Raw genomic sequence first — 27,493 nt, forward strand, 5'->3', positions numbered from 1 at the left:
CTCGGTGTCTTATCCATGCCATTTCTTATTTATGTTAGAAGTCTAAAGAATCAGCTAATTTAAAAATATTAATAAATTTTCAAATAAAATGGGGCTTTTATATTAAATATATTAAATTTATTTTTCTTTGTGGTAACAACTTTAAGTCATTGACATCAACTACATATTTTTATTTTTTATTTTTATTTTTTAAGATTTATTTATTTTGAGAGAGGGAGGGAGGGACAGATAGAGTATAACAAGCATGCTCCATAGTCAGTCCAGAGCCAGATGTGGGGCTCAATCTCACAACTGTGAGATCATGTCCTCAGCCAAAATCATGAGTCACATGCTCGACTGACTGAGCCACCCAGGCACCCCAGCTGCATATTTTTTAAATGCTCTTATAAAAGCCATCTCCAAAAATGGCCTGGCCTCTATTTGCTATACATCCCTATAATTTCTTTCTTTTTTATTTAGTCACACATCTATGTTTAACATATAAAATGGACCCAGAGAAAGTGTTATTTAAAACAAAAATATGAATGTACCAGTTTCCAGTTTACTTAAGTCTGATCAATGTGAATATATTTCTTTTCTTTTTAAGTTTATTTATTTTGAGTGAGAAAGAGAGAACATGAGCATTGGGAGGGGCACAGAGAAATGGAGAGAGAGAGAATCCCAAGCAGAGCCCAACTCAGGGCTCCATCTTGAGAATGGCAAGATCACAATCTGAACTGAAATCAAGAGTTGACAGCTTAACCGACTGAGTCATCCAGAGCCCCGGGAATATATTTCTATATACTATTTCCTTCCAATTACTGGGATGGTAGAACCCAAGAAGCTGAATTTTTCAAATCCCCATCTATTCATCAGTCCTCCAGAGAGGCAATCAACAGTGGAGAGCCCGTTTAATAAAGCATGGTAATGAGTCTATACGCCCAAAGGAATCTGGTAATGAGTGAAGACCTCTATTTCTCTATTCTATGAAGCAAGAAAAATCTAACTTTCAGAAAGAGCCCTAGGGAGAAGAAGTCACAGGGCTCAGGGGCAAAGAAAAGTTTTGCTTGGGCAAAAGACAGGAAGAAGCAATGCTCCCCTTTTGGTATAACCAGTAAGCCACCCAGGCGCTCTTCAATGCTCCCCATTTGGGAAAGAAAGAACGGTCAAATGACAGGAGTCAGATTTTAAATCAAATGGAAACCGGAGCAAGAAGTGGCTAGGATAAACTCCTTGCTACCTCCATCAGCCATCAAATATGTAAATAGAGTGCTGGAAAGAGTGTTTGAGCTGCTTTTATATAAATATTAAATAAAAGAAATTTGACATTTGGCTTGTGTGAACATTAGCCACCATGAATGTTGTACACAATTGGGAAGCCATGGGGTGGGGGAGTGGAAGATGGCCTGTAGCATTCAGAGGGTAGAGTTGGGGAGAATGATTAGGAGGCTCTCGCAACAGTAGTTCTGGTAGTAATGCTAAAGACCTGATCAAAGCAATGGCAGTAAGAATGGTGAGGAAGGGAAGAATTCCAGACATCTCAGTTGTAGAATCCATTGGAGTGGTGACTGATGGACAGAGAAGCATGGTTGGGATACCTTCAAAGTTTCTAATATGAGTAACTGAACAGTGATGAAGTTATCAGAATTTTAAAATATAGCAAAGGGGGCAGGTTTTGTAGGGGAGGTGGTGATTTTTATTTCCATTTTAATTTTCCTTAAGGAAATTCTACACCCAAGGTGGGGCTTGAACTCACAACCCCAAGATCCAGAGTCCTGTGCTCTACAGACTGGGCTAGCCAGGTGCCCCATGAAGTGATTTTTTAATTGGGACATTCAGTGGAGAAATCCAGGAGACAGATACGGTTTTTTGAAATTAAGCTGTAAGCATGGTAAAGAATCCCTAAGATAATAATAGTTTTAAGAGTAATTCACTCCCAACTTTTTAGGCTCTCTCTCCCATTTATCTTACTAGTTGCTTGTACTTCCCTAGGTTCCGACTCTTGGATTCTAAAGGTCACTTTTGAGAAGCAAGGCAGAAAATGGAATGGAGAATCCAAGCTTTGTTTTAGGTGAGACATACTACCTCATACTTCATATGGTAAAAGAAAATTAGCTTAGGTCTCAATTCTGCTGTCTATCAACTGGAGACAAGATAAATCAGTTCATATCTCTGCCCTCAGTTCTTTGTTTTCCCATCTTTTAAATGGGATTAAAAGAATTTACACATGGGGAGTGGGTAGGTCAGGACTCATTGAACATATAGGAATTGCCACAGAGACGTCTGGATTCCCTGAGTCTTTAGTAATACTATCTCTCTCTAAAAGCCCCACCCCAAACGTACTACCCTGAGTGGGGTGGGGCCCGGGAATCTGTATTTTAGTAGTTCCCAGGTGAGTCAGATGCTCAGTCAGGTTTGAGAACCAAGGACTCTTTCCAACCCTTCTGTTCTCTGAGCCACTTCTCATATTTCCTTCTGGTCCCAGAGATTTCCAGTTCCCGCACCAAAAGGAGACGAGGGAAGAGGAAAGAGAAGGCGTCAACACGGTCCGCGCGGGGCCCAGCCTCCCCCGGACCTTCTCCCTCCGCGGGCGCCGGACGCTAGCCGCCAGCCGCCAGATTACATAACGGGACCACGGCCCGGTCTCGCGAGGTTTCCACCCACTTCCCCCCCGCCCCCCTCGTTCCACGTCAGAGGGAACCGGGCGGAGCGGCCAACATGGCGGAACGCAGGCGACACAAGAAGCGGATCCAGGTAGTAAAGGCGAGCCCTGGGGTAGGGGGCTTCAGGGCGCTCGGGAGTAGAGGAAGCGAGGGAAGCCCCCGGGAAGGCGAGCGAAACCGAGGGCAAGAGGGGGCGGCGGTTTCTCCGCGAGGCCCCCGGGTGCGGGCTGCGTCGTTGTGAGGGGCCTGAGGGGGGGGCGGTGTTGGCGACAGCCGAGACCGAGGCGGAGGCGGTGGGGCAGCGGCGGAAGGTGAGAGGCGCCGCGCTCGGAATGGGCGGCGGAGGCGCGTCCGCCAGCCTGGGATTCCTGTGACTGCTCCGGCCCAGGCCTCCTCGCGAGCTCAGACGCCGACCTCCCCGGGCTCCTCCCCTCCCTTTCCTACCTCAGCCTCTCGCCTTCGTTATCCCGAAATTAAGGCCATGGTAATTAGGGTAGGAGGAGGCGGAGGACTGACCTAAAGCAGTCGGTTCTTTGTGCGCCAACGGGAGGACCGTGGAAGCGGGAGTCATCTGGGTTTGGTCAGCAGCCCCGGGGGCCTAGGCGACGGGCTGCCTCTCCAGATGTTCAGCTGCGTAGGACCCCCCCCCCCCTTCTCCGTGCTCGGAACAGTGCAGTTGAAGCTTTCCGGCTTTCAGGCGACACAGTGTAAATAAACACAACCTCGTTGGTCCTACAACGACCTGGTCGCGCCCAGAAACCTTTCACATGCCAGTGTGTCATTCTCAGAGCCTACATAACATCCCTCCCTCATTCCACATGCCTGTCATCTGTGCGTATCTCCCCTGCCGGTTCCCCTGTGGTTCTAGCTTTTTGCCAAGAAGATTAAATGTATGGAACATCTTGGACTCGGGATGTTTTTTATGAGTCCGTTGCCTCATAAGCTTATCTGCCTAGAAACCTTCGTAGGTTATCATAAACGGATATAATGTTGTAAGTTGTTAATATACTAATCACAGATTGTTAACGCTCACCATTGTCTTTCTGTTTCTTAGTATTTCGTTGCTTCGAATGATTTTTTTCCCCTATGTAATGTTTTATTTCTCCATTAAAAAAAAAAAAACAAAAACTATCACTTAATTGGACGACACCACAGGTGATTTGAGCCGTGCAAGTTAAAATTCTCCCGAAGGCTGTGAAGTACTAGGAGGAAAAAGATGCCAGTGGTCAGTAAATTTGGGATTTTGGAATTGGGCAGAAGTAAGAAAGTCTACGAGACAAATTGCCCCAAGTTCCAAGGGTTTAAGGGGATTATGGAAGAAATTTCTGATTATACTATTCCTAGTTTCGGAATTTAGTGTTATTGGTGGGGTATGGATATACAGTAACTTTCCTTAGAATTTGTACTGAAGTTGCCAGTCAGATTTGTACTTAACTGTACGTATATCCCAGAGTACATTTTATGCTCTTTAATACACATTATTTGCACAATTTCACCTTTAACATTGTGAAGGTGATCCTTATTCACTTTTGAAAAGCTGCCTTTTTTTTTTTTTTTTTTTTTACCCCCCAGCTTTGATCCTATATTAAAGAGTAAGGTAGATTAAGAAGCTGTATAGTAGGGGTAGTGGCCGGGAGCTAAAACTTGAGCCAGTGTGTTCTGTTTGCACCCTAGTTTCACTGATACTAGTTGTGTAACTTTGGCAAGTTACTTAACTTTTTACCTCAATTTACACATTGTAAAAAAGGATATGTACCTCAAAAAAAGGAGGTGTAGGGTTGTTGTGAAAAACAGGTGAGTCAGTGATTTGTTGTTAAAGGTTATAGAAGTTATTAAGAGTGTTTGGCATATAACCCCTTCCTTTTCCCTTCTCCAGAAGGATGAAAGATTTAGGGTGGTTTTGGTTTTTGTGAAGCACTCCGATATACTGAAGAAAGATGAACAGCTGTCTATTCAGTAAATAAACCATTAGGTTGTGAATTCCATAAAGTATAGCTACTTACCTAGTACTGTTTATTTGAGAATCAGATAAATATGTGAAGATCCAGTTGTTAAAAATCAGCTTGGCATATTCCTAAATGAAAATATATTAACATTTATTATATCCAACCTGGAGGTTTACACATAGCAGTGCTAGAATGTTGTGGAGATCTTGGGATTGCTACTTGGAGTGCTACTGTGCAGTGTTATCAAATTAATAAAAATGTACAATATCTTATATTGTCCTTGGGTCTCCCCCCCCAACCCCGAAATCAGAAACTGTAATATTGGCCTTACTTTAGACAAAAAGACCAAATGTAATGTCAAAGTTCACAGTTTAAGTTACAGAAAAGATTCTTTTGTAAGACCTGAATTTCCTGTTGGTTACCTGATGTTTCATGTTTAGAAAAGATTCTTAGGTTTAATAAATTCAAGTGACCTTGAATTGTAATTTGTACATTGGAGAAAATGATTGGTATGGTATCAGAGTTTGGAAAAGTAGCTAATTCATTTGCTTTTTCTAGTGTTGCATAATTTCAGATTCTGATACCCTATCAGAGTTGGAAAGAAGTGGACTATTTTGTCACATTTTCTTCTTAGATTCACTTTACTGATCATTGAGAACTGGAAATGAGCCACATGTTTATTAATGTTAGGAGATCTTAATGATTCAGATTCTCAAATGAGAGTGATTTCAATCCAAATTAGTGAACCATTTGAAAATAAATAATTTTTAAGATTTAAGAAATGAATTGCGTAAGTTTTAAAAAATATACAGTATGTGCGTATTGGTTAACAAAGTGCTTACTGGCCTAGTATCATGAAAGTTTAAAGTTGAGGAGGATTTTCAGATAGTAGAATTTGTTTGGAATTCTTTTGCACAAGTGTAGTTCTTAAGGAATGCAAGATGGTAAAGCTGTATAACCTCGGTACCCCACTAATATCATCCCATACTGATCGTCCTTTAAACTGTTTTTAGGACCTACATCTAAAAGTGTTACTAGTATAAAACTTACTGATCTAATATATCACTATCATTTTATAGATGAACTAAGGTTCAATGAGGTTTTGTGACTTGACCCAGAGTCACTCATCAAGGTAGTAAAACCAGATTTAGATCAAGTCTTCTGGTTCCCAGTTGAGTGTTCTTTCTACCTCCCCAGTGATAAAATAAAAATAATTTTAAGAATTGTTCTGAAATACTTTTATCCTGAAATTCTTATATTAAATACTATAACATAAAGATTTAACATGACTTGTCCCTGCTAAAGAGAGAAACACCCCATTTAGTATTCTGCTTATGTGTATTCAGTTGAGTTTTGGGACATTTAAATGGCTTACTAGTTCTTAGAACTTTTATAATCTGCATCTCAATTAATTTTATTGTACCCATCTGTCTTCCTAGCAATAAAACCCTGACATATCATGGGCCTATATGCTTAATTTCAGAAAAGGGAAGGAAGGAGAAAGTTTGTGACTATATAATCTGACTCTCTGAGACTTTATGAAGAAAGTAGAAAGAACCTAGGAAGCTAGTCCTAAATCTGAAAACTCCCCCAGAGGCTTAACTGAGGGCTTGCAATAGGAGTCAAGCAGTGGGGGTGGGGTGCGGGGTTGAGGGGGTATATACAGAGATTCTTCTGAAGGTTTATTAGTAACATGCTGTGTAATTTAAAGCAGATAATTTATCTAAGGCCCCCTCCAGCTTTCAGATTTTACTCTGTTAATTTATTTGCATTTCTCAAATATTTTATACTGCTTGTATGAAGATACAAATTTATAATTTGTTGACTAACCTTTTCTTTTTTGCTTACTTCACTTGACAAATCAACCAAACTTATTTCTACTGAATATAGCAATGAAAAACATTCTGTAAGGTTGAAGACTGGCTTATTTTTTTTTAAGTTTATTTATTTATTTTTGAGAGAAACCAGGACAGCACGAGGTGGGAAGGGGCAAAAGTTGGGGGGAGAGAATTCCAAGCAGGCTCCACGTTGTTAGCGCAGAGCCCAACAGGGGGCTCAAGCCCAAGAAACTATGAGATCATGATCTGAGCTAAAACCAAATTGGACACTTAAACCTGACTGAGCCACCCAGGGGTCCCAAAGACTGGCTTACTGGTTCTTAAGCTAATACTTTTTCTCAAAAAAATTATCCTAAGTACTGGCTAAAATAAAATGCAGCTAAAAATGTTAACTCCTATTTTATTATAGTATTTGCCTGTTGATCTATTTTAAAGTAAAAATAGTATTTAAGTAATTAAAAGAAAGTGTTCTAACCAGCTTGTATAATTTTGGATTGTGAGTTGAAGCAGCCAGCATCTTGGTATTTGGGTGCAAAGATGGCAGTCTAGCCTCAAAAACCTATTGGCTTTTCACTTTCTAAGACATTTGAGCTTATTCATTGAGCTATAAAGTTCTCTTCATTTGAGGGTTGAAGACCTGGCTTCTTTTTTTTTTTTTTAAGATTTAAAATTTTTTTTTATTTTGAGAGGGAGAGGGAGAGGGAGAATCCCAAGCAGGCTCCATGTTGTCAGTGCAGAGGCTGACAAAACCATGAGATCATGACCTGAACTGAAACCAAGAGTCAACATTTAACTGGGCCACCCAGGCACCCTTGGCTTCTCTGTATTAGTGGTGATGTTATTCCCAAAAGGTCTTCACTTTTTTGTTAAGTTTCTAGAAAAGTTATGAAAATACTCTGAAGATTTGGTCACATCAAAGGAGAACAAAGAGGGGAAAGTACTATAGTCTAAAGTATAAACAGGAAGAGAGTAAGACTGTTTTATACTCTTAAGGCTGCAGCAGGGCAGCAGTGGGAGTGACTCCGTGGTAGGATCTATCTAACCAGCTCTCCATGGTCATGTTCTCTTGATAGTCTTCTATAGAAACCTTTCTTTCTGGCTTCAGAGCCCCAGCAGATGGCACAAATTCTGTACTTTTCACTTAAAGGCATTCTGCAGTATAACTTACATGTGGTATAATCATCGTTTCATAATATTTCACAAAACAAATTAGAAACTTATTAATGATTTGAACTTGAAGAAGGACCAAGGAAGGTTATCAGTTGTGTTATAATACCATTATCTTGATAGAATTCACTACATTTCTAGGGAATTACTTCAAAGGAAATTATTGACACTTATAAAAAGTATCAATGGATTAACTGTGTCTACTTGGGTAAGATTATCCAAGCCCATATTTTCTGGGTCTCTTCTGTTCATCGTTGCTTAGTATCTTTAATTTACAGAGGAGGGAAAAGAAATAAAAATAGATTGAGTCTTTCTTGATGTTGTTAGAAGAGCTTGGTGAACTTTGAAGTTAATTGTTAAAGTGAGGTTTAAAAGTGTTATTGATTCATGTAGTATCAGATTCCCTACTATATAATAGTAGAATAGACTTCCATTTCTTGTGTATCCTCATATCAGATTTTACATGTGATGCCTCTGTCAACAAATCAGTAGATGAGTATATTTATACCTGTGTTTAGCAAATGGTTTGATTGAGTGCTAGTATGAGTATAGACTTGTCATGCCTAAAGTTGATGTGCTTGAGAAAAATGTATGATATGAAAATAACAATTGCTATTCTGGATAATTATAACAAAAGAGATATACCTTACAAATTTTAGTATTAACTGAAGCACCTAACAGTATTCTAGGGTAAACACTCAGTAAGTATGTATTTTATGTATATCTAGACTTACTTCCCATGGTTATTTTTAACCAAGCGTGTACAGTAACAACTAATCAGTTAATTACATAAAACTTTACATTGACAGCAGATGTAGCAAATGAGAAAAAAAAATGAGCATATGTGGATGTAATAATAAAATAGAATTGGTTTCTACAAGCCAGTTAGTAGTAGCTCATTTTCAACTATCTGTAATATTACTTTTTTGAATACACAAATATGTAGGATATTATTTCTAATAGATGAGCCTCTTAAGAAATGCATTGTATTATACAACTATAATTTAATACTATCATTTAACATGATACTAACATGTTAATATATTTTAGCGTGATTTCAAAAATTGAAGTACCGGGGTGCCTGGGTGGCTTAGTTGGTTAAGCATCCAACTCTTGATTTTGGCTCAAGTCATGATCTCATGATTCATGAGATGGAGCCCAGTGTCAGGCTCTACATTGATAGCACAAAGCCTGCTTGGAATTATCTCTCTCCCTCTCTCTCTGCCTTTCCCGTTTGTGCACGCTCTCTCTCAAAATAAATAGTTTTAAAAAACACAAAAATTGAAATACAGACTTTTCCACCTTTTAGTGTGTCAAAAAGTATATTTTGTGGCTAGGCCCCAAATTATTATGATGAACCTTATAGATTTTAGTGAACCAGGAGTGTTAAATTTTGTGAATTAATTTTGTTAATAGTGTTAATTTTGAAATGCAATGTTTTAAGATTCTATATTTCTATGATACATATTTTTCTATATAAAACTAAAGATTTTTTATTCATACAAATATTTGGTTTTTACTATAGTCTTCATTTGGATTGAATAGCTTGAGCTTTTAATATTTATTGCCACATGTAACCCACAGATGGGGTAGTTGCAGAGTATAAGAATCATACATTGTTAATTGGGCAGTTGGGAAAAGAGGATTTGGAAAATGCAGAGGAAGAAATATAAGAAGTAGCTGCCAGGTGATTTAACAACCAAAGCACAGGCTGTCACTTCAACAAATTACTCCTTTTCAGGATAAAATTGAAGCTGGTAGCTTGATTTGTTAATTGTTCCTCATTTTTATGAAACATAATTGAATTCAGACGTATCTGAAATTTGTGGGAAAACTGACATAAAGACTGATTTGGATTATTTTTTCTATTTTGTGTTATTAGAATGTCTTATCTAAAACATAACTGTCTTTAGCATTGTTTTCAGCATCCTAGATTCTTGGCAGATAATTCTTTACTAATAATTGACGCTTCATTTAAGAAACAGACTTTCCCGAAATCATTCACATTTAGATTACACATTGCTGGAAATAGTGCTTGAGTGCTCTCCGTAATGCTTACACATGTAATTAAAGACAGTACTTTTTTGTTTTCGTAGTTTATAGCACTATAACAACTTCTAAAAATATATTTATATCAGATGTATACAAATGTAGACTGCTTTAATTTTCTTCAGTATATGGGTGGGGAGAATAAGTACACAGGAGTAATTGAAAGAGAATAGAATACACATCTTTAGTATCTGAAATAGTAGTATTAAGGCTCCCATGCTGGGACAGATTTCTCTGGTTAATTTGAGAATTCTTTCTACAGTTTGTTGTCCATTGTTCAGGGTACATAGCTTTGACTGTTAAATTTAACATTTACTTATGACACCTGTTTCTACTTATTTTGACATTTGGGCATTCACTGCTGGCAACCTTTTATCTTTTAAATTATTCCTTTGTGGCTTATAAAAAGAGACCAGGCAAGAGTGAAGGTGAGCTAATACAAAGTAGTTATCATACTGGAAAAACAACTCAAAATAAATGGCTTAGCTGAGGTAAAGAGGCAGGTTTTGGTCCTATCAACAAGTATTTGAAAAACATGTAATTTTTAAAATCTCTATTTTGTATTTTGTATGTATTACCAGATCTGCTCCAGAGAAAACTTGAAATAAAGGCTTATACTCCACTTTAAAAGATTTGTAGGACATAAGTAAATTCAGCTCATGAATTTGTGAAGTAAATGATTACACTAAATATTCTTATTTTGCAGGAAGTTGGTGAACCATCTAAAGAAGAGAAGGCTGTAGCCAAGTATCTTCGATTCAACTGTCCAACAAAGTCCACCAATATGATGGGGCACCGAGTTGATTATTTTATTGGTAGGATTATATTAGTAAAGTTATAGTAGTGTACATATTTTATGAAGATACCTAAATTTCAGATATATAGACATTTTAAAAGTGCTTTCCAAGTATTATACAAAGATGCAGCTGGGTGATGGGCATAAGGCAATTGATTATCCTTTGATTGGAAATGTCAATGGTAAAAAGAGAAAAGAAAGTGCTTTGTAATAATATTAGTTGCAAATTTTTTTAATGGAATTTATTTTCAGTATTAATACTATATTTTGTTCAGATAGTATATGTACTTGAAGATACATATCTTCGTATATACATATGTATGAAGATACATACAGACTTATAAAACTCTGGAATAGAATTCAGTGTGAAGCAAGTTGATTGGAACCAGTGTAGGAGCTTTGGTTCTTCACATAATCCAAAAGACCTCATTTTAAGCTAATATCCTCTATAATATGGCTCCATAGCTTATAAATAGTGATTGAAAGAAATAATATAAAAATAAATGCTAATCTCTTCAGACCTATAGATGCTTCTAGTGATAGCAATAGATTGTTCACAGAGTTTATTTTTCAGTGGGTCATGGTAAATTAATGACAATTTTTATTACTGTGAAAGGGGAAGAGTTTTGGTTTGTTTAATCTACATTTAATTGTGATTATTTAATACAGTGAGTCTTATAATGATTTACATGTTTTTGTTTAGAACATTTCTACATAATATTTCTTGTTTTCATATTTTTGAATGTCAGTTATTTCTCAGCATTACTTTAAAAAAATGCTTATTGCTATGTTTCACAGATTGAGGTTTTGAGGAATTGTTTATCATGATCATGTCTGACTTAATTTCCTTTGAATTTGGTTCTATTTTAAGATGCCAGAATACCTTATAAATTATTACTTAGATATTAATTCCCATGTATACATAATTTAAAATGATAAATTTCTTCTTTAGCTTCAAAAGCAGTGGATTGCCTTTTGGATTCAAAGTGGGCAAAGGCCAAGAAAGGAGAGGAAGCTTTATTTACAACAAGGGAGTCTGTGGTTGACTACTGCAACAGGTAGTGTTTATTTCTTAGTGATGGATAACATCAGTAGTAATTTCAAAATGCTTGCCATAGTCCTGAAGCTCCTTACCCATTTTTTCATTAAATGTAGTGATATTACAGCATAGCTCAAATAACTTTTACATATAACCTGGATTTTTTTCAGTACATTTGGAAATGCATTTATTTGGTATTGGACTATGATATTTTCATAATTTTAATTTGTATTATGTTACACTTATACATTTGCTAGGCTGACTGAACTGAAAGATCAACAATACAAATCTTCTATACCAGTGTCAAAAGTAACCAAAAACTCTTTCTTTTCTAGCGCAAATGGCTATGGAGTCTTTCCTAAAACTTTGGCAGGGATTCCTAATAGATCTGTTATATCTGGATTGTTTGTTTTTGTGCCTGTATGGGGTTAGTTAGTTAGGTACCCTTCCTTATTTTGTTTAGTGATTGCTGATGTATTCCTTGTAAAATCAAGGCAACTACAACATCTGCCTATTCTTGATTCCATGGTGAGGCATAGATAGTTCAGTAACATATCCATGTTTTTCATAATAGGTCTTTCTCCTTTGGGAAAAACTTCTGATGGTGAGTGGTATACAAAAACCACTTTCCTCTTAGAAATAAGTATACTGATTTTTCTTTCAGTTTTTTCTTTTGGCTTACTTACTACTTAATGATTAAGCATATTTATAAAGATGTTAACAAACCAAATTTTGTCTTTATGACTGAACTTTATAATTGGTAGGGATCTAACATTTTAGATTATTTTATGTTTGGTAGGGACATACATGTAGTATTTGCTAATATGTTTAATGGCACTGAAAGTATCAGCCCCATAACACCTCTCTAAAAACCACTGTTTCACAACCTCGTTTTAAAACTGTGAAGTTAGGGGCACCTGCAGGACTCAGTCAGTTGAGCATCTGGTTCTTGATTTCAGCTCAAGTCATGATCCCAGCGTCATGGGATTGACCTCCACGTTGAGCTCCACACTGAGTATGAATCTTCTACTTCTGCTCCTCTACCCAGCTCACTCACTCTCTCTCTTTAAAACAGAACAAAATGTTCTTAGTTGCCGAAAACTAGAGTCACTTTTGGACCTTTCAGAAACCATGAAAATTTCACCCTTAAGGCAGGAATGAGCTAACAGTGGTGTACCTCGTATTTTTCTATACAGCCATTTCTGTAGACATCCAAAGTGCAAATTTCCCTGCCTGCCTCAAAAATAGATTTATGTTTTACATGTGGTGTGAAAATTAAGAGGTACTATACATGCAAAAACAGAGAAGCTGGTTTGTTTAATCTACATTTATTAGATTTGCCCAAGGGCACACAGCCAATAAGTGATAGAGCCAGAATTCTAAATCCAACACTCTAGCTCCATACTCCATGCTCTTAGCCACTGCAATATACTACCTCTTCCAACTAAATGATTATGCATTTAATGAAGCAAAAATTAAGATGAAGGATTCATCTGTCAGTACTATTTGAGTATTAAATCTGTGAGCCCAGACAGAGCAGCAAGTATTAATTCACATTTCTTATCTTTTTAGGAGCCTTGATACTTACTATATGAAAAGCCCTAAAGACCTAGTGATACACTCACTTTTCATTGTGGTGGCTATTCCCCTTCATACCAGGTTGTTTATATCCTTTTTGCATGAAAGTAGAGAAGCGTAACTACCTGAATGTTTCAGAGCCACTTCTGATAACAGCCATGCTCAGCCCTCATGGGTTCCAGCCTGACTACAAATAAAACCACGAAGAGATATTTGTCTAGTCTCATTTTATGAAGCTGATAAGTAGACTTGAGGGAGTCTGAAGAAAAATAAAACAGGAAAATGTAGGATCATACACAGAGCAACCTTTTCTGATATGCTCCCTGCCTCTTAATGGCCTGCTTTGGGTATAAATCTTTAAATCTAGCACCGTTCTAACTCTGCATGTGACTTTGCACCTCCAACCCACTCGTCTAGTAATGTCTTTCTCACTGTCATTCATATCCCGCCCTCATGCTCTCTTCTGGTCTTTCATTGATCATAACCTGCCATTTTCCCCAAATGGTTTTTTTCCCTCTATCCTGCCTGCCTCTCAATATAAATATCCCTCAAGTTCTGTCTCTACCATGTGCTATTCCACAGGTCCTCCAGCCTACATTAATCTTTGTATCTAAGGTCCTACAGCATTTTAAAGTTAGTTCATACATTATAGCCCTAAACTATTTTAGAATGTTGCATAAAAATCATTTTTAAAAATTCCTTGCCAGCCATATCTGAAGACAATTGTAGGACTGTTTTCTGCTTAAGTGTAACTCCGTAGCAATAAGCACAGTGTGAGCATTTAATAAAATGTCACCATTGCTACATGGGTGAAAAACAGCTGTCTGGCTTCAATAAATGTTTGTTAAACCTGAAAAAAAATAAGAGATGAGGAAAAAATATAAACAATTTAATGACTTCCCATAAGCTGCTTTTAAGAATCCATTTGTATATTCAATAGACAGTTATCAAATATCTGTTGTATTCCAGGCCCCAAGAATACAAAGATGACTGTGACTTGGTCCCCACATCCAAAGTATACATTCTAGCCTTTTTATTATTATTATATATTAATATATTTTATTATTATTATATTATTATTATAATGCACTGTGTTCTGTAAGGAAGACAGGGATGAGAAAACTTCAAGAATGGCTTCACAGAGAAAAGGTTTAATCAAAATTTGAAACATAAATAGGTGATTACGCAACAAACAATGGGAGAAAGGACAGTCAGTCCTGGCAAAGGGGACACAACATACTGGAAGAAGAAAGTAGTTCTGTGTAAATGCAAGAGAGCTTTCTGTGAGTGATTTGTACTATATGATGTGTTAAATAAATGAAGGCACTGGTTTTATTACAATACTAAATGTCATCTCACTTTTCCAATCATAGAGTGAGTTTAAGTAGCCATTCTTTAAAGACCTGTCAAGGAACATGTCAATAATTTTACTTATTAATGAACAGATTGATGCTATAATATAATAATATGAAACCAAAGTATGTGTATATTCTGTAACTCTTAAATGAAATTTAAGGTTTTGCTATAGCAAATTTTGCTTACTTTGAGTACATGTATTCCAGGCACCATGCTATAAACAATCTACATGTGATTGTGAGATAGATACCCCATTTTAGAAATTTTACTGAAATTAAATAATTTACCCAGTCCCACATAGTTAAGTGGTAGAGGTGGTATTTGAACTCATGTACCTGAATATGACACTTTCAACACCAATTTCATTGGTTAATAGTCTGTGGTTGACCCTTGAACAACCTGAGGCTTAAGGAGTGTCAACCCCCCACAAAGTAAAAAATCCATATTTTTAACTTCCTCCCACTTAACTACTAATAGCTTATCATTGACCAGAAGTCTTACCAATAACATAAACAGTTAGTTAACTTGTATTTTGTATATGTGTTACATGCTGTGTTCTTACAATAAAGTAAGCTAGAGAAAAAATGTTATTAAGGAAATCATAGGAAGGAGAAAATACATTTATAGGACATGCTGTATTTATTTTAAAATAATCCATGTATAAATGGACCTGTATGGTGCAAACCTGTGATGTTCAAGAATGAACTGCACATGGGTAGCAGGTGATGGTACAGTCTTTGAGGCATTTCACACAGTTGCAGAGTTTTATGCTATGTAGATCTGAACAAGTAGAAGGCCAAATGAGAAGACCTAGAAATTAGTTTTGTGGAGATGTACATGGAGTCCACTGATTGGGCAGCAGAATAAAGGCCAGCCAGGCAGTTCAAAGCAGATGCCTCAGAGGGCACAGCATAATGACCAGAAATAAGTGGTCATTGGAGGAAGAAAGCATCTAATTAACAAGTAGTATGATGTACTGGAGCAGGCATTAGTGGAGGTAGAATGGTGGATAGTCAACAGGCACAGATGGTGGCAGTGAGACTTAGTTTGTAGGTTGTGTTTTGGCAGTTGTACATTATCAAGGAAGGAATGAAGAAGCAAATCAGGAACTCTGAAACTGGACATAAGATTTGAAAGGATGGTTTTTAGGTAACAAAGGTAAGGGCAACCCAGTTTCTTGAGTAGATGTGAGGCTAGAAACGAATTACCACTTAAGATTGACTTAATTTAGGGCCTTCTAAACTCATCAAAGAAATGAATAAAGCAAAGATATCTTAAGTAGTTTATAATCTAGTCAAGGGAGCAGACAGACATAAATTATATATTAAGTTAGAAGATGAAGGCAATGGCTAGGATAACAGGAAACAGGAGAGAGGATGGGGGTGGGTTTATAATTTTAAGAAGGATAGGGCTAGTTGAGAAGGTAACATTTGAAGGAAGTAAGAGAATGAACCAAAAGGAAATTCTTAATTGAAGGAAGAGCATTCTAGGCAAAGTGGGCATATAATGTAAAAGCCCTCAGGTAGGTATGTTTTAAAAAAGTAATTACTGAATAAAGAACAATGTATTGAGAGAAATTAGTGAAACAAGGAATACTTGTTGGTGTTTTGCCAATATATTGTACAATTTTCAGTTTGTTCCTGTAGTAGTTGTTTTCAGAGTCCAGGAATTTCACCTCAGCATATTTAATTACTCATTACTTAATTGAAGATATTTTTTAATAATGGCAGGCTGAACCGTGAGAGAAAAAAATAACATCAAGAAAAGACTGCTGAAAACATGATTGAGATCAGTCAAATCATGGGCACATTTTATTTTATTTTATTTTATTTTTTTTTTTTAAATTTTTTTTTTAAATGTTTTTTATTTATTTCTAGGAGAGAGAGAGAGATAGCGTGAGCAGGGGAGGGTCAGAGAGAGAGGGAGTCACAGACTGAAACAGGCTCCAGGCTCTGAGCTGGCAGTCAGCACAGAGCCCGACGCGGGGCTCGAACCCACGAACCGCGAGATCATGACCCGAGCGAAAGTCGGACGCTTAACCGACTACGCCACCCGGGCGCCCCTCATGGGCACATTTTAAATCTGATATTTCTTAAATTGATATATTTATTTTCCCCTTATATCTGCTCTTGAATTTGAAATTTAACATTAAATAAAGCACCATCTTGACTTGTTCTTAATTCAGAGAAAAGTTTCATAAGGATAATTCCAAACCTATAAAATCTTCTATCTAAATTATATGGTTGAAAAATAAAAATTAGGTTGAAATTTTTTATGTAATTAAATTGGCAGCACAGTTTTTTGATTAGAGGTGTGTTGACTATTTTTCCATGAATTTGCTAGTTGTAATTTCTTTCATGACTTGCAGGGTATCTTTATCTTTGCTCATTTTTTTCTGGTTTAGTGTCTTTTTTCTTTTCAGTCTATATCTGTATAATTGATAAGGGATGTAATGTCATGCCATTTTTCCCATAGGCTTTTAAAGAAGCAGTTTTTTCACCGGGCACTAAAAGTAATGAAAATGAAGTATGATAAAGACATAAAAAAAGAAAAAGAGAAAGGAAAAGCTGAAAGTGGAAAGGAAGAAGATAAAAAGAGCAGGAAAGAAAATCTAAAGGATGAAAAGACGAAAAAGGAAAAAGAAAAAAAAAAAGATGGTGAAAAGGAAGAATCCAAAAAGGTGATTTCAGCTAAATTTAAGTAAAGATAAAAAATTATTATTTGCACATGATCACTGGCACATGAGCATTTTATAAATGCTGCGCAACAACCACTTAGGGTTATTATGAATACCATGATTGAGAATTTTTATTTCTGTGTCTCACTCAAATAGTGAAACTTTCTTTGATTATATGAATGAAAATCTTACTGTATTTGCTTTTTGTGTGTTTTTTTTTCTTCTTCTTGTGTTTCAAGGAAGAAACTCCAGGAACTCCTAAAAAGAAGGAAACTAAGAAAAAATTCAAACTTGAGCCACATGATGACCAAGTTTTTCTGGATGGAAATGAGGTGAGAGTATCTACCTTATAAATAGAAATCCAGTTTTCCATAGGAGTTTTTAGAATTATCTTTGATGACTTTACTAAGAAAAGAAGTAATTTTGGTAAATCTAAACATGTAGATACTACTTTTTAAAAAATGAATAATTTCTCTGAAATAGTGTTATAAAAAGTATAGGATATTAGTCAGAATTAGGTTCAGCTGTCTGTGAGTAATAGGAAACCTGAAATAACAATGGCTGAAAACAGAAAAGATGCTTGTTTCTCATCAATGAAATCTGAAGGTTAGTACAGCTGTAACAGCTCTATGGTAGAGCTGTGTGGATCAATTAGTAAAGGTTACCTTATGGTCCAAAATTGCTAGTTAAGGGACATGTCTTCTCTTTATAGACATCTTCCAGGAAGCTAGCCTGGATTGCAGTGGCCAGAACGTAGTCACATGGTCATGCCTACCTGCAGTAAAGTCTTAGAAATGTACTTTTTGTACTGGTGGTCAATTGCTTATTAGCTAAAATGTAGGATTTCTTTTACTATTAAAGAAAAAAGAGTAGAATGGTTAATGAAGGACACCAGTAGTTTTTTGCCTCTTACTAGTCAGACTTTACACTGACTATACACTACTTTAGAGGCCTGAGATTTCCAGTGTTACTTAATGCTTTACTCAAGGAAGTTGTTTTTATTTCTTTTGTAATGGAGGATTTGTGTGATGGTAGCCTTCCATTAAGACTGCTTAATTTAGTCATTTAACCAATACAAAACCATTAGTTATATACTGGCCATTGAATTCTTGTGAGTTTCAGGGCATATTTCTTCTTGCTATACCTAATACAAAAGTAGTATATGGAAAGTAGTGGTTCCTAGAGCTATGAGTTTGAAATTCTGGGAAAGCTTTTGAGAAAATATGTACTCTTGGCTCATTCTACACATACTTGCATGAGAATATGTAGTATGGAATCTAGGAGTGGCATGTTTGTGTGTATTTTGTATAACGTGTCCCAGGGTGTTTCTGATGGAATCCTTGGTTAAGAACTACTGGAATAGAAGACCACGGGTCTTCCCTAATGTGAAAGTTCAAACGCCTTCAGTTAAATATCAAATATTAGCTGTATGCAAAGATATTTTTATAGGTGCTTGGAAAAGCATGATAAATAAGACAAATTCTTTTTTTTGGGGTGCGTATAGTCTAGCAAAGATACAAGCTTTTAAACGTATAACTGTATCATAGTTTGGTGAGTGTTATGAGAATATCAGTGAAGAATAGTAAATTTAATCAAGACAGGATAAGTTGGGTCTGGAGACCTTGAACACTTGAGCTGAGTTTTGAAGGATAATTGGCAGGTTACCAGGTACACTGGGAAGGAATTACAGATCTGTTAGGTGAAGGACACAGCCCGCACAAAAGCAGGAGTGCTTGCATTCCTTTTCTTTTTTTTTTTTTTTCTTAATTTTTGGTTTAACGTTTTTATTTATTTTTGAGAGAGAACAGCACAGAGTGCAAGCCAGGAGGGGCAGAGAGAGAGGGAGACGCAGAATCTGAAGCTGGTTCCAGGTTCCGAGCTGTCAGCACAGAGCCCAATGCGGGGCTCAAAAACTCATGAATGGCAAAATCATGACTTGGATCAAAGTCAGTCACTTAACAGACTGAGCCACCCCGGCGCCCCTGGAGTGCTTGCATTCCTAAAAAGATTATATCTTGTTCTACAGAAGGCAACAGGTTTTCAAGCTTTTAAAAGTGAGAAATGTCTTTAAAAACTTGGTTTTTAGAATGCTAACTGGCAGAAGTGATATTTGTGGGTCTGATTACTAAGGGAAATGTGCAGTTTTTTTAAAAAAGAAGAATGGTGGGTGCCTGGATGGCTCAGTTGATGAAGCACCCAACTCTTGATTTTTGACTTGGGGGCACCTAGGTGGCTCAGTCAGTAAAGCATCCAACTTCGGTTCAGGTCATGATCTCACGGTTCATGAGTTTGAGCCCCACCTTGGGCTCTGTGCTTACAGCTCAGAGCCTGCGACCTGCTTCAGATTCTTTGTGGCTTGGGTCATGATCTTGTGGTCATGAGAATGAGCTCTTCGCTGAGTGTGAAGCCTGCTCTCTCTCCCTCTGTCCCTCTCCCCTGCTCATACACATGCTTGCTTGCTCTCTCTCTCTCAAATAGAAAAAATAAATTAATGTTTTAAAAAAGAGGAGTGGAACCGCCAGTGTTACAAATAGGACCAAATCAAAAAGACAACAGAGTTCTAGTTAAACTAGAATCAGGAAATGGAAGAGTACTGATATTTATGGAAACTAAGAGATAAAACTAGAAATTTTAGATGGTGATTGGAGTAGAGTTCTGATTGCTCTGAATGAAGTAAACTTCTCTTGTGTAAAGTAAATCAAGTTTTAAAGCAGTGGTTCCCAGCTTATGGGCTACAGACCCTGCCACAAGGGAGGAGGCCATGAAATTATTGCAGGTAGTCATGAGTCTTTATGTTCACTAAGCATGGATCTTCATTAATGATTTCTTTGCATTTCATCAGTGAGAAGGAATAAGGCAGAGTTGATTGCTGCTGGATCTGTAATAGACCCAGGGCCTGGCTAGTTCTTTCTAAACTGTGCTCTTATCCCAGACTGCTTCTCCTTATACAAGTGTGCACCATTACATTAGCGACAGAAAGTTGTACGGATGCTGCTCTTGGGGTCAAAAATAAGCAGTGGTTTGCACACATAAACAAATTGTTAAATACATGGGAGTACATAGAAATTTACTTAAGTGCATTACAGAACTTATAGTTTAAAAAAAAATTTTCCAACTGAATAAACCCAAAGAAACATTACTCCCGAAAGAAAGGTCTTTGGAATTTGTTTACTTAGAAACTTAGTTCTTATATGTGAAAAAGTTGGAAATGACTGTTGTATACAATATAGAAGTAAGCTTAACTTTCTAATGTAACCTTAAGCACTGGGGTTTCTTGATTCTTCTAGGTATTTGTGTGGATATATGACCCAGTCCACTTTAAAACATTTGTCATGGGATTAATTCTTGGTAAGTACAATCTCTAAAATTTAGAAAGGAAAATAAAAGTGCAGAAGCCATAGAGAAAAATATTTAACATAAAATAGTTATCTTAAAAGAGATATATTTCAAATAAGGTCAGAAGTTAAATGACAAGCTGAGGAAAATATTTACAAGACATTAAAGCAAAAATGAAGAGATTAACAACCTGGTAGAAAAATGGTAAAGGTGGCCCACAGATAAAGAAATACAGTGATCAGTAATCATGAGCAGTAAGGTAACTTAGCCTTGAAGGAGTTAAATAACTTGTCCAGAGTTACTTAGTTTATAAATGATAGAGGTAGAATTTGAATCCTGGTCATTCTTGCTTTCTAAAGACCTAAAACCATATTTCTGATTTCACCTGATTATTCCATGTGGTTCCACTATACTTAGAAAAAACTGGAGCTGCTTGTATCCAGTTTCCCTAACTATTGAAAAACCATCAGAATACCTGTTGAGCATTTCAGTTTGTAGGTGTCAGAGCTTCGCCCCAGACTCAGAATCTTCACAGTGGAATCACTTTTTGATTTAGTGTTGTTTGGTGTTGGTTTCTTTCAGCTTCTCTATGTAGCAGACAGATACATTCAGACAATAAGATAGACCTTACTTGAAAGCAGCAGTTGATCATTTAAGGAGCTAACAATTTCACATTTTTAAACAACAATTTTTTCTAATTATATGTAATTTATACTAGAAAATTCCTAATCTCCAAGAGTAGTTGTTTAAAATGTTAGGTTGAATTATGTGAAATAGCTGATAATTTACCATTTTCTGTCTATAAAAATGGCAATTTTATGTTTATATTTTCAGTTTTGACCCCTAGGAATGTAATCACTGTTATTGCAACCAAGCCATTTAAATTTTAATCTAAAAGTTTTCTATGTAACTTTATCATTTCTTATTCTAGTGATTGCAGTGATAGCAGCCACCCTCTTCCCACTTTGGCCAGCAGAAATGAGAGTAGGTGTTTATTACCTCAGTGTGGGTGCAGGCTGCTTTGTAGCCAGCATTCTTCTTCTTGCTGTTGGTAAGTATTACTGGTAAATTTGATCTCAGTAAGGTAGATATCAAGTAATTTGGGTTATAATATGGAGCTTCAAGTAAAGCCTAATAGCAACACTAATGTAGGCACATCAAGAATTTTATGGACCTACGTTTTGGGTCACATCCCAAAACTCGCTTAGGCTTGAGGTAGAAGATGTACCTGATTAAATTTGGACTGTTGTGAAGAAAAAGTATTTAATGTGTCTTCATCTGCATGTAGATATGTTTTAAAGTTTAGCTACAGAGACTTTACTGTTTTTATGATGGTTGATCACTTATTAGACATAATCATTTTAGTAAGACATTTTTATATTTTTACTTAAGGCAAATGAAACTTGTATTAAATATTTAAATTCTATAAGCTCAATAAATATATATTCAATTCAGTAAATGCCATTTTGGGAAAAATTTTGCACCCATGCACCAAAATAAATTCCAGATGTATTAAGGTGTTTTAAAATGGTTTTTATTTTATTTTATTTTATTTTATTTTTAAATACTTTTATTTCTAGGAGAGAGACAGCGTGAGCAGGGGAGGGTCAGAGAGAGAGGGAGACGCAGACTCTGAAACAGGCTCCAGGCTCTGAGCTGGCAGTCAGCACAGAGCCCGACGAGGGGCACGAACCCACGAACCACGAGATCATGACCTAAGCGAAAGTCGGACGCTTAACCGACTAAGCCACCTAGGCGCCCCTAAAATGGTTTTTAAAAATCAAACAAGGAGACTAATGTTTTATTACACGTCTGGATGAATGGGGTCTTTATAGCTAAAAACAAAACAATATAAAAATCACCTACTTCAAATGAGGAAATTAAAAACAAATGATTAATAAATAGATAAAAAATTCTTACCACTAGTAGTAAAACAGTAAAATTAAGATAATGAAGTGGGTTTTTTCCCTGTTTAATTAGGAAGTTTTTGTTTTTGTTTTTCCTGGAATGGAGATACTCAGGGCACCTGGCTGGCTCAGTCAGTTAAGTGTCCAACTCTTGATTTTGGCTCAGGTGATAATCCCACAGTTTCAGAGATCAAGCCCTGTGTCAGGCTCCGTACTGACAGCACAGATGCTGCTTGGGATTCTTTCTTTCATTCTGTCTCAAAATAAATAGATAAGATAAACTTTAAGAAAAGAAAAGAAATGGAATCCGTTCCAGGGAGGATCTGACTGAAAGGAAATGCACCTAAATATAAATAGTGGTGATAGTTGTGAATAATTTTAATACTGTACTTTATACTTGTTTGTATTTTTTACGAGTATATTACCTACCATGAAAAAAACATATTATTTTACTTAAAATGCTAGTCTTTGAAGCTATTTCCAAATAGGGTATGGAGATTTAATTTAACTTTTTACTTTGAGAAGGAAGTGAGAATTTTTCTCAGATTATGTAAAGTTGTGTATTGATATTTAAACTTATATACAGTATATAATTCCTTGATCCATCTAGATTTTATATTGGTATATGGTACTAAGTTCTGATTATTTTCCCTAAATGACAAATCTACGTTCCCATCAAGACATAAGTCCGTACTTCCTATACAAAAAGAAAAAACATCGTATTATTGACCTAATATCTGACATACTTTGACCAAGATTATCTGAACTGAGCACATGTTATTCTGAGGTTCTGTGATACATAATAGATTGCTATGTTATAAAACATTATTCGTATAGCCCTAGCAATTTGACTTTGCGTGTCTCTTCACCCTGGACATAAGATGTCCTGGGTTAGTGGCACTAATTGGACCCAGTAGCTTATGTAGTATTTTCATTCAGCTTATCATGTTTATGGGCCTCTGTTTTTTCTCTGTGATCTCTGATATGTGAAGCTTTCTTCACTCACCTTTCATATTTTCCATCTTCTAGCTTAGTTACCTTGAGAAAATCCCCTGATGGTTCTACAGGTAACACAGTGCATTTGTGGGCCAAGAAATGATATCTTAAGATTGTGAAGCAGCTAACTAGTGGTAGTATACTACCTGCATCAAGAATGAGAAGCTATAAACTTTGATCTGACATTAGATAGAATCAAATTGTATCTTCTGGCTCTCAAATCCCTGAAAATTTTGAAGCTCTTTCATTTTGCTCTTTAAAATATCACTTTTTCAGTAGTGTTGTCTATCATCTTTCATTTTAAATATACTGTGGATTTAAGTATGCATTATAGATTAAATAATCTTGTAAATTAAACCAGAAAGCAAACCCAACATTTTGTTGCTTCTATTAGGCACTGCAATTCCAAATATACATTCAAATAGTTTTGATGGGTAGCCGACTTACAGACTGGATATTTAGTTTATATTATCCTATGAAGTATTGTATATTAGTGAAAATATTCAATTTGGTGCTACTCTGAATATGTATAAGACCTTTGGCAGTTTTCTAAATGTGTCCTGTTTAGTATAAGGATGGTGTAAGAGTACATATCACAGTGGTTTGCCCATGATTCTTCCACTTTTGTCCCTGGTAATCTAATACGCCATAGAGGAAGAACTGTAAAACCTGTTAGGATTCTGCTATGCCCAGTTTATATATGTGGAAAATTTAAGTTTCATTTTTGCCATTCCATATTGCTTTTTCTTAGATTTGAGTCAGGAGTTCGTATTATGGACCATTGGTCTTATAGCCCTACAAAGTCTATAATAGTATCATAATTTTATTTGGAGCAAAAATGTGTAGCCTCCTTAAAAGACATTCATTATTTCTTTTATCAGTGGAATTTATTCTTAAATCATAATTTCAAGCATATTTACCATTTGTATTTGTACTACAAAAGATATTATTATGTAGAGTCTTTCAGAATATTTATGTTCTTTGTGAAAATAGAAATTACTACTTCATAAAAGTCAAAGCTATAACTATTTCCATGTATTTATCCAAAGCAGAATAATGAAGGAGGCACAGGTGGTTGAGCTTTTTTCAGAGCTAATGTGAAAATGATGATATAATTGTAAAGAAAATGAAAACCAAACCAAAACAAAATCATAATCTGTCATAATTGTCCATAATATTCGCATGATCGTTATGACCTCAAAAAACAAAACAGGAAAATCACATAGCTCTGTATAACTGGTAAATTAAGAGAACACTATATGTAATACGAGGGTTTGTGTTTTTGATAACTTATTACTATAAACTTCTCAAAATCTTCCATTATCTAACCACAGTTTTGATTTTGAGAGTAATATCAAGTGCTTTTTGTTTAAGCAGTCTGGCTTTCATTAGCACAGTATTGTTTTCTAATATTAGGAGAGGAATCATCCTTAAATAAGCAGAAATGACATATTAACAAAACTGTAGCTAGAAAAATGTTCTTTTATTGTTCAGAAGTGTGTAATTTTACTTAGAAGACTCACCATTTAGAGTATGCACATGCCATGGACCCATGAAATACTTAGGGCCCTTTGGAAATGTATTTCATTTCTTTTAAAATCAGCAGTAGTGGGGTTCCTGGGTGGCTCAGTATGTTGAGTATCCGACTTCTGGCTCGGATCATGATCTTGAAGTTTGTGAGTTCGAGCCCCACATCAGGCCCTGGAGTCTGTGTGTCTCTCTTTCTCTGCCCATCCTCCGCTCATACTCAACTCTCTCTCTCTCTTAAAAATAAATAAGCATTAAATTTTTTTTTTAAATCAGTATGCACATGTATGTAATAATAAACCTATGCAGTATTATTTTATGTTTATACCACTATGGTCAAAAAGAGTATAATTTTTAATAATTTTCTACAGAGGAATTGCCTCACAAAGGCAAAAGTGCCTACTAGAGTCCAGGAAAGTCAGGATGCAGACTTGCTTTTTCCCTTTTAAAGGCTTCTTAAGACATCCTTCATCCTAACTTATTACATCTGTTACCATTTTCTTACACCATGGTCTCACGCATCCTGAAACATCCAGCTGTGCTTATTGATGTACGACATAGCCAGGTGTGCCCTCAGGATTGGAGCAGAATGCTCTGCACCTGGAATACTGTGGTTGCTGCTAGACTAGTCAGGATTTCATTGTTTGTATATAAGGTACATGTGACGTGCAAATAATAAACTCTGAATGTTTTCTCAGTTTTTTATTAACAAATACTCCCTGCTATCTGAGTCAATGCTTTACTTATTCAGTTAGAGCCATTTTTCTCCTACAGCTCGTTGCATTCTGTTTCTCATCATCTGGCTCATAACTGGAGGAAGACACCACTTTTGGTTCTTGCCAAATCTGACTGCTGACGTGGGCTTCATTGACTCCTTCAGGCCTCTGTACACGCATGAATATAAAGGACCAAAAGCAGACTTAAAGAAAGATGAGAAATCTGAAACCAAAAAGCAGCAGAAGTCCGACAGTGAGGAAAAGTCAGACAGTGAGAAAAAGGAAGAGGAAGAAGGAAAAGCAGGACCAGGGAGTCCTGGAACAGAAGGCTCAGGAGGAGAACGGCATTCGGACACAGACAGTGACAGGAGGGAAGATGACCGGTCCCAGCACAGTAGTGGAAATGGGAATGATTTTGAAATGATCACAAAAGAGGAACTGGAGCAGCAAACGGATGGGGATTGTGAAGAGGATGAAGAAGAAGACAATGATGGAGAAACAACTAAATCTTCACATGAAAAATCATAATCTGACTAATTTGGGACTAAATAAGTGCAAGAGGTTGGATTTTCTATGTTGGCTGATCATCCTAATGTACACATGACATTTGTAGCATTCTTAAAATCCATTTGCTGAAATGTATTTGACATCCCAGCAGTTATTCAGTCCTTCATTTCATAGAATACTATTATTGGTACAGTCTAAAGCCATTTATAAGTTGTATCTATTTGATAATTTTCAATAAGTAGGTCTTAATCGTTTTGATAGTTATCAAAGATGCATTTTCCACAATGATATTTAGATGAATGGCATTTTTGATAGTTGTATGGCTTTTTACTGTTAGATTAATTAAAATAACCAAAAGGGATAAAAGAGAACACCAACATTTCAGATTCTGCATAGTTATATAGCCATTTCACAATTTCTTTAAAATGAAATGCTTAAACTCCTTGTTCTTGATAGTTAAGCTTTGGTTGATTGTAAAAGTATACCAGGGAATTTCTAGGATTCTGAGTTAGCAGGGTTCAAAAGCATTTTGTGGAAACAAGCCAACTAGTAATGATGCAGCAACACTTTTAGTTTAGCTACAAATTTTCCTTTTCCAACTTAGGAAATCCAAACTGATTTGTACATCTGACTCAGAGAAAGATAGTCATCTCTATCAGAGAAAGCAAACAGCATTGGTTGGAAGGCGATGGCTCTTCCCATTTCCTTGTCGTAAAGTAAAATGTATTCTGTACATAATTTACAAATAAACATTTTATTTTAATTGTTACTTATTATTTAGACATTTTTCTCAACACTTAAATTTGTAAAATTAAGACCATGTAAGGGTATGTTTTTAGAGAAATGAAAGTTTCAATAACCCACAGGACATCTGTGCTCTTTCTACAGCAGCTTCGGTTTTGTGCCAACATTCCATGTATTTGAATATGAGTTAAAAAGATCCTTAATAAATAAGAGCAGACTTAAAGTAGCTGTTTGTACGCCTTAATGTTCACTTTGATTTATCTTAAATCAATACATTCAGAAAGGAGGTACTGTATTACCAGACCAGGAGGCACTGCTATGAAAGATAATTTACTGTTCTAAAATATCAATTTAAAATAAAGAACCTAAAAGAAAACATAAGAGAACCATTGGACTCTTAACTGGTTTGAACTAGTTTTGCAGCTGGATTTTATGTCTTGCATACCTTAGTTACAAATCTTTCAGAAAACTCGTGTGTTTACCTATGAGTATAATATCATTCCTTGGACTTAGACACGTCTAAAATGATAATGTTAAATTATTTTCCTTCAGTCACAGTGAGCATTTTGCTTTGTAGTTCAAATAGGTGTTGTGGGTAGGTCGTTTTTTTTTCTTTAGGCTGTTTCCCATCTAGTGTCTGACTAAAGATGTTGAATTTTTCTAATTGTGAAA

The 27,493-nt window shown here is 36.1% G+C and overlaps 1 protein-coding gene across 1 annotated transcript; it reads left to right on the plus strand.

Annotated features, from left to right (window-relative positions):
- The first annotated feature begins 2,626 nt into the window (after nt 1-2,626).
- On the plus strand, nt 2,627-27,481 carry SEC62 (SEC62 homolog, preprotein translocation factor). The gene is made up of 8 exons (XM_039236514.1): nt 2,627-2,733; nt 10,349-10,457; nt 11,391-11,496; nt 16,887-17,091; nt 17,328-17,420; nt 20,376-20,436; nt 21,356-21,475; nt 25,629-27,481. The coding sequence occupies exons 1-8, from the start codon at nt 2,698-2,700 to the stop codon at nt 26,096-26,098; spliced, it is 1,200 nt and encodes a 399-aa protein (XP_039092445.1). The 5' UTR covers nt 2,627-2,697; the 3' UTR covers nt 26,099-27,481.
- The last annotated feature ends 12 nt before the right edge of the window (nt 27,482-27,493 follow it).

The sequence above is a fragment of the Hyaena hyaena genome, unplaced genomic scaffold (assembly GCF_003009895.1).
Source record: "Hyaena hyaena isolate Hyena2069 unplaced genomic scaffold, ASM300989v1 scaffold_112, whole genome shotgun sequence".
In the NCBI taxonomy this organism is placed as follows: Eukaryota; Metazoa; Chordata; class Mammalia; order Carnivora; family Hyaenidae; genus Hyaena; species Hyaena hyaena.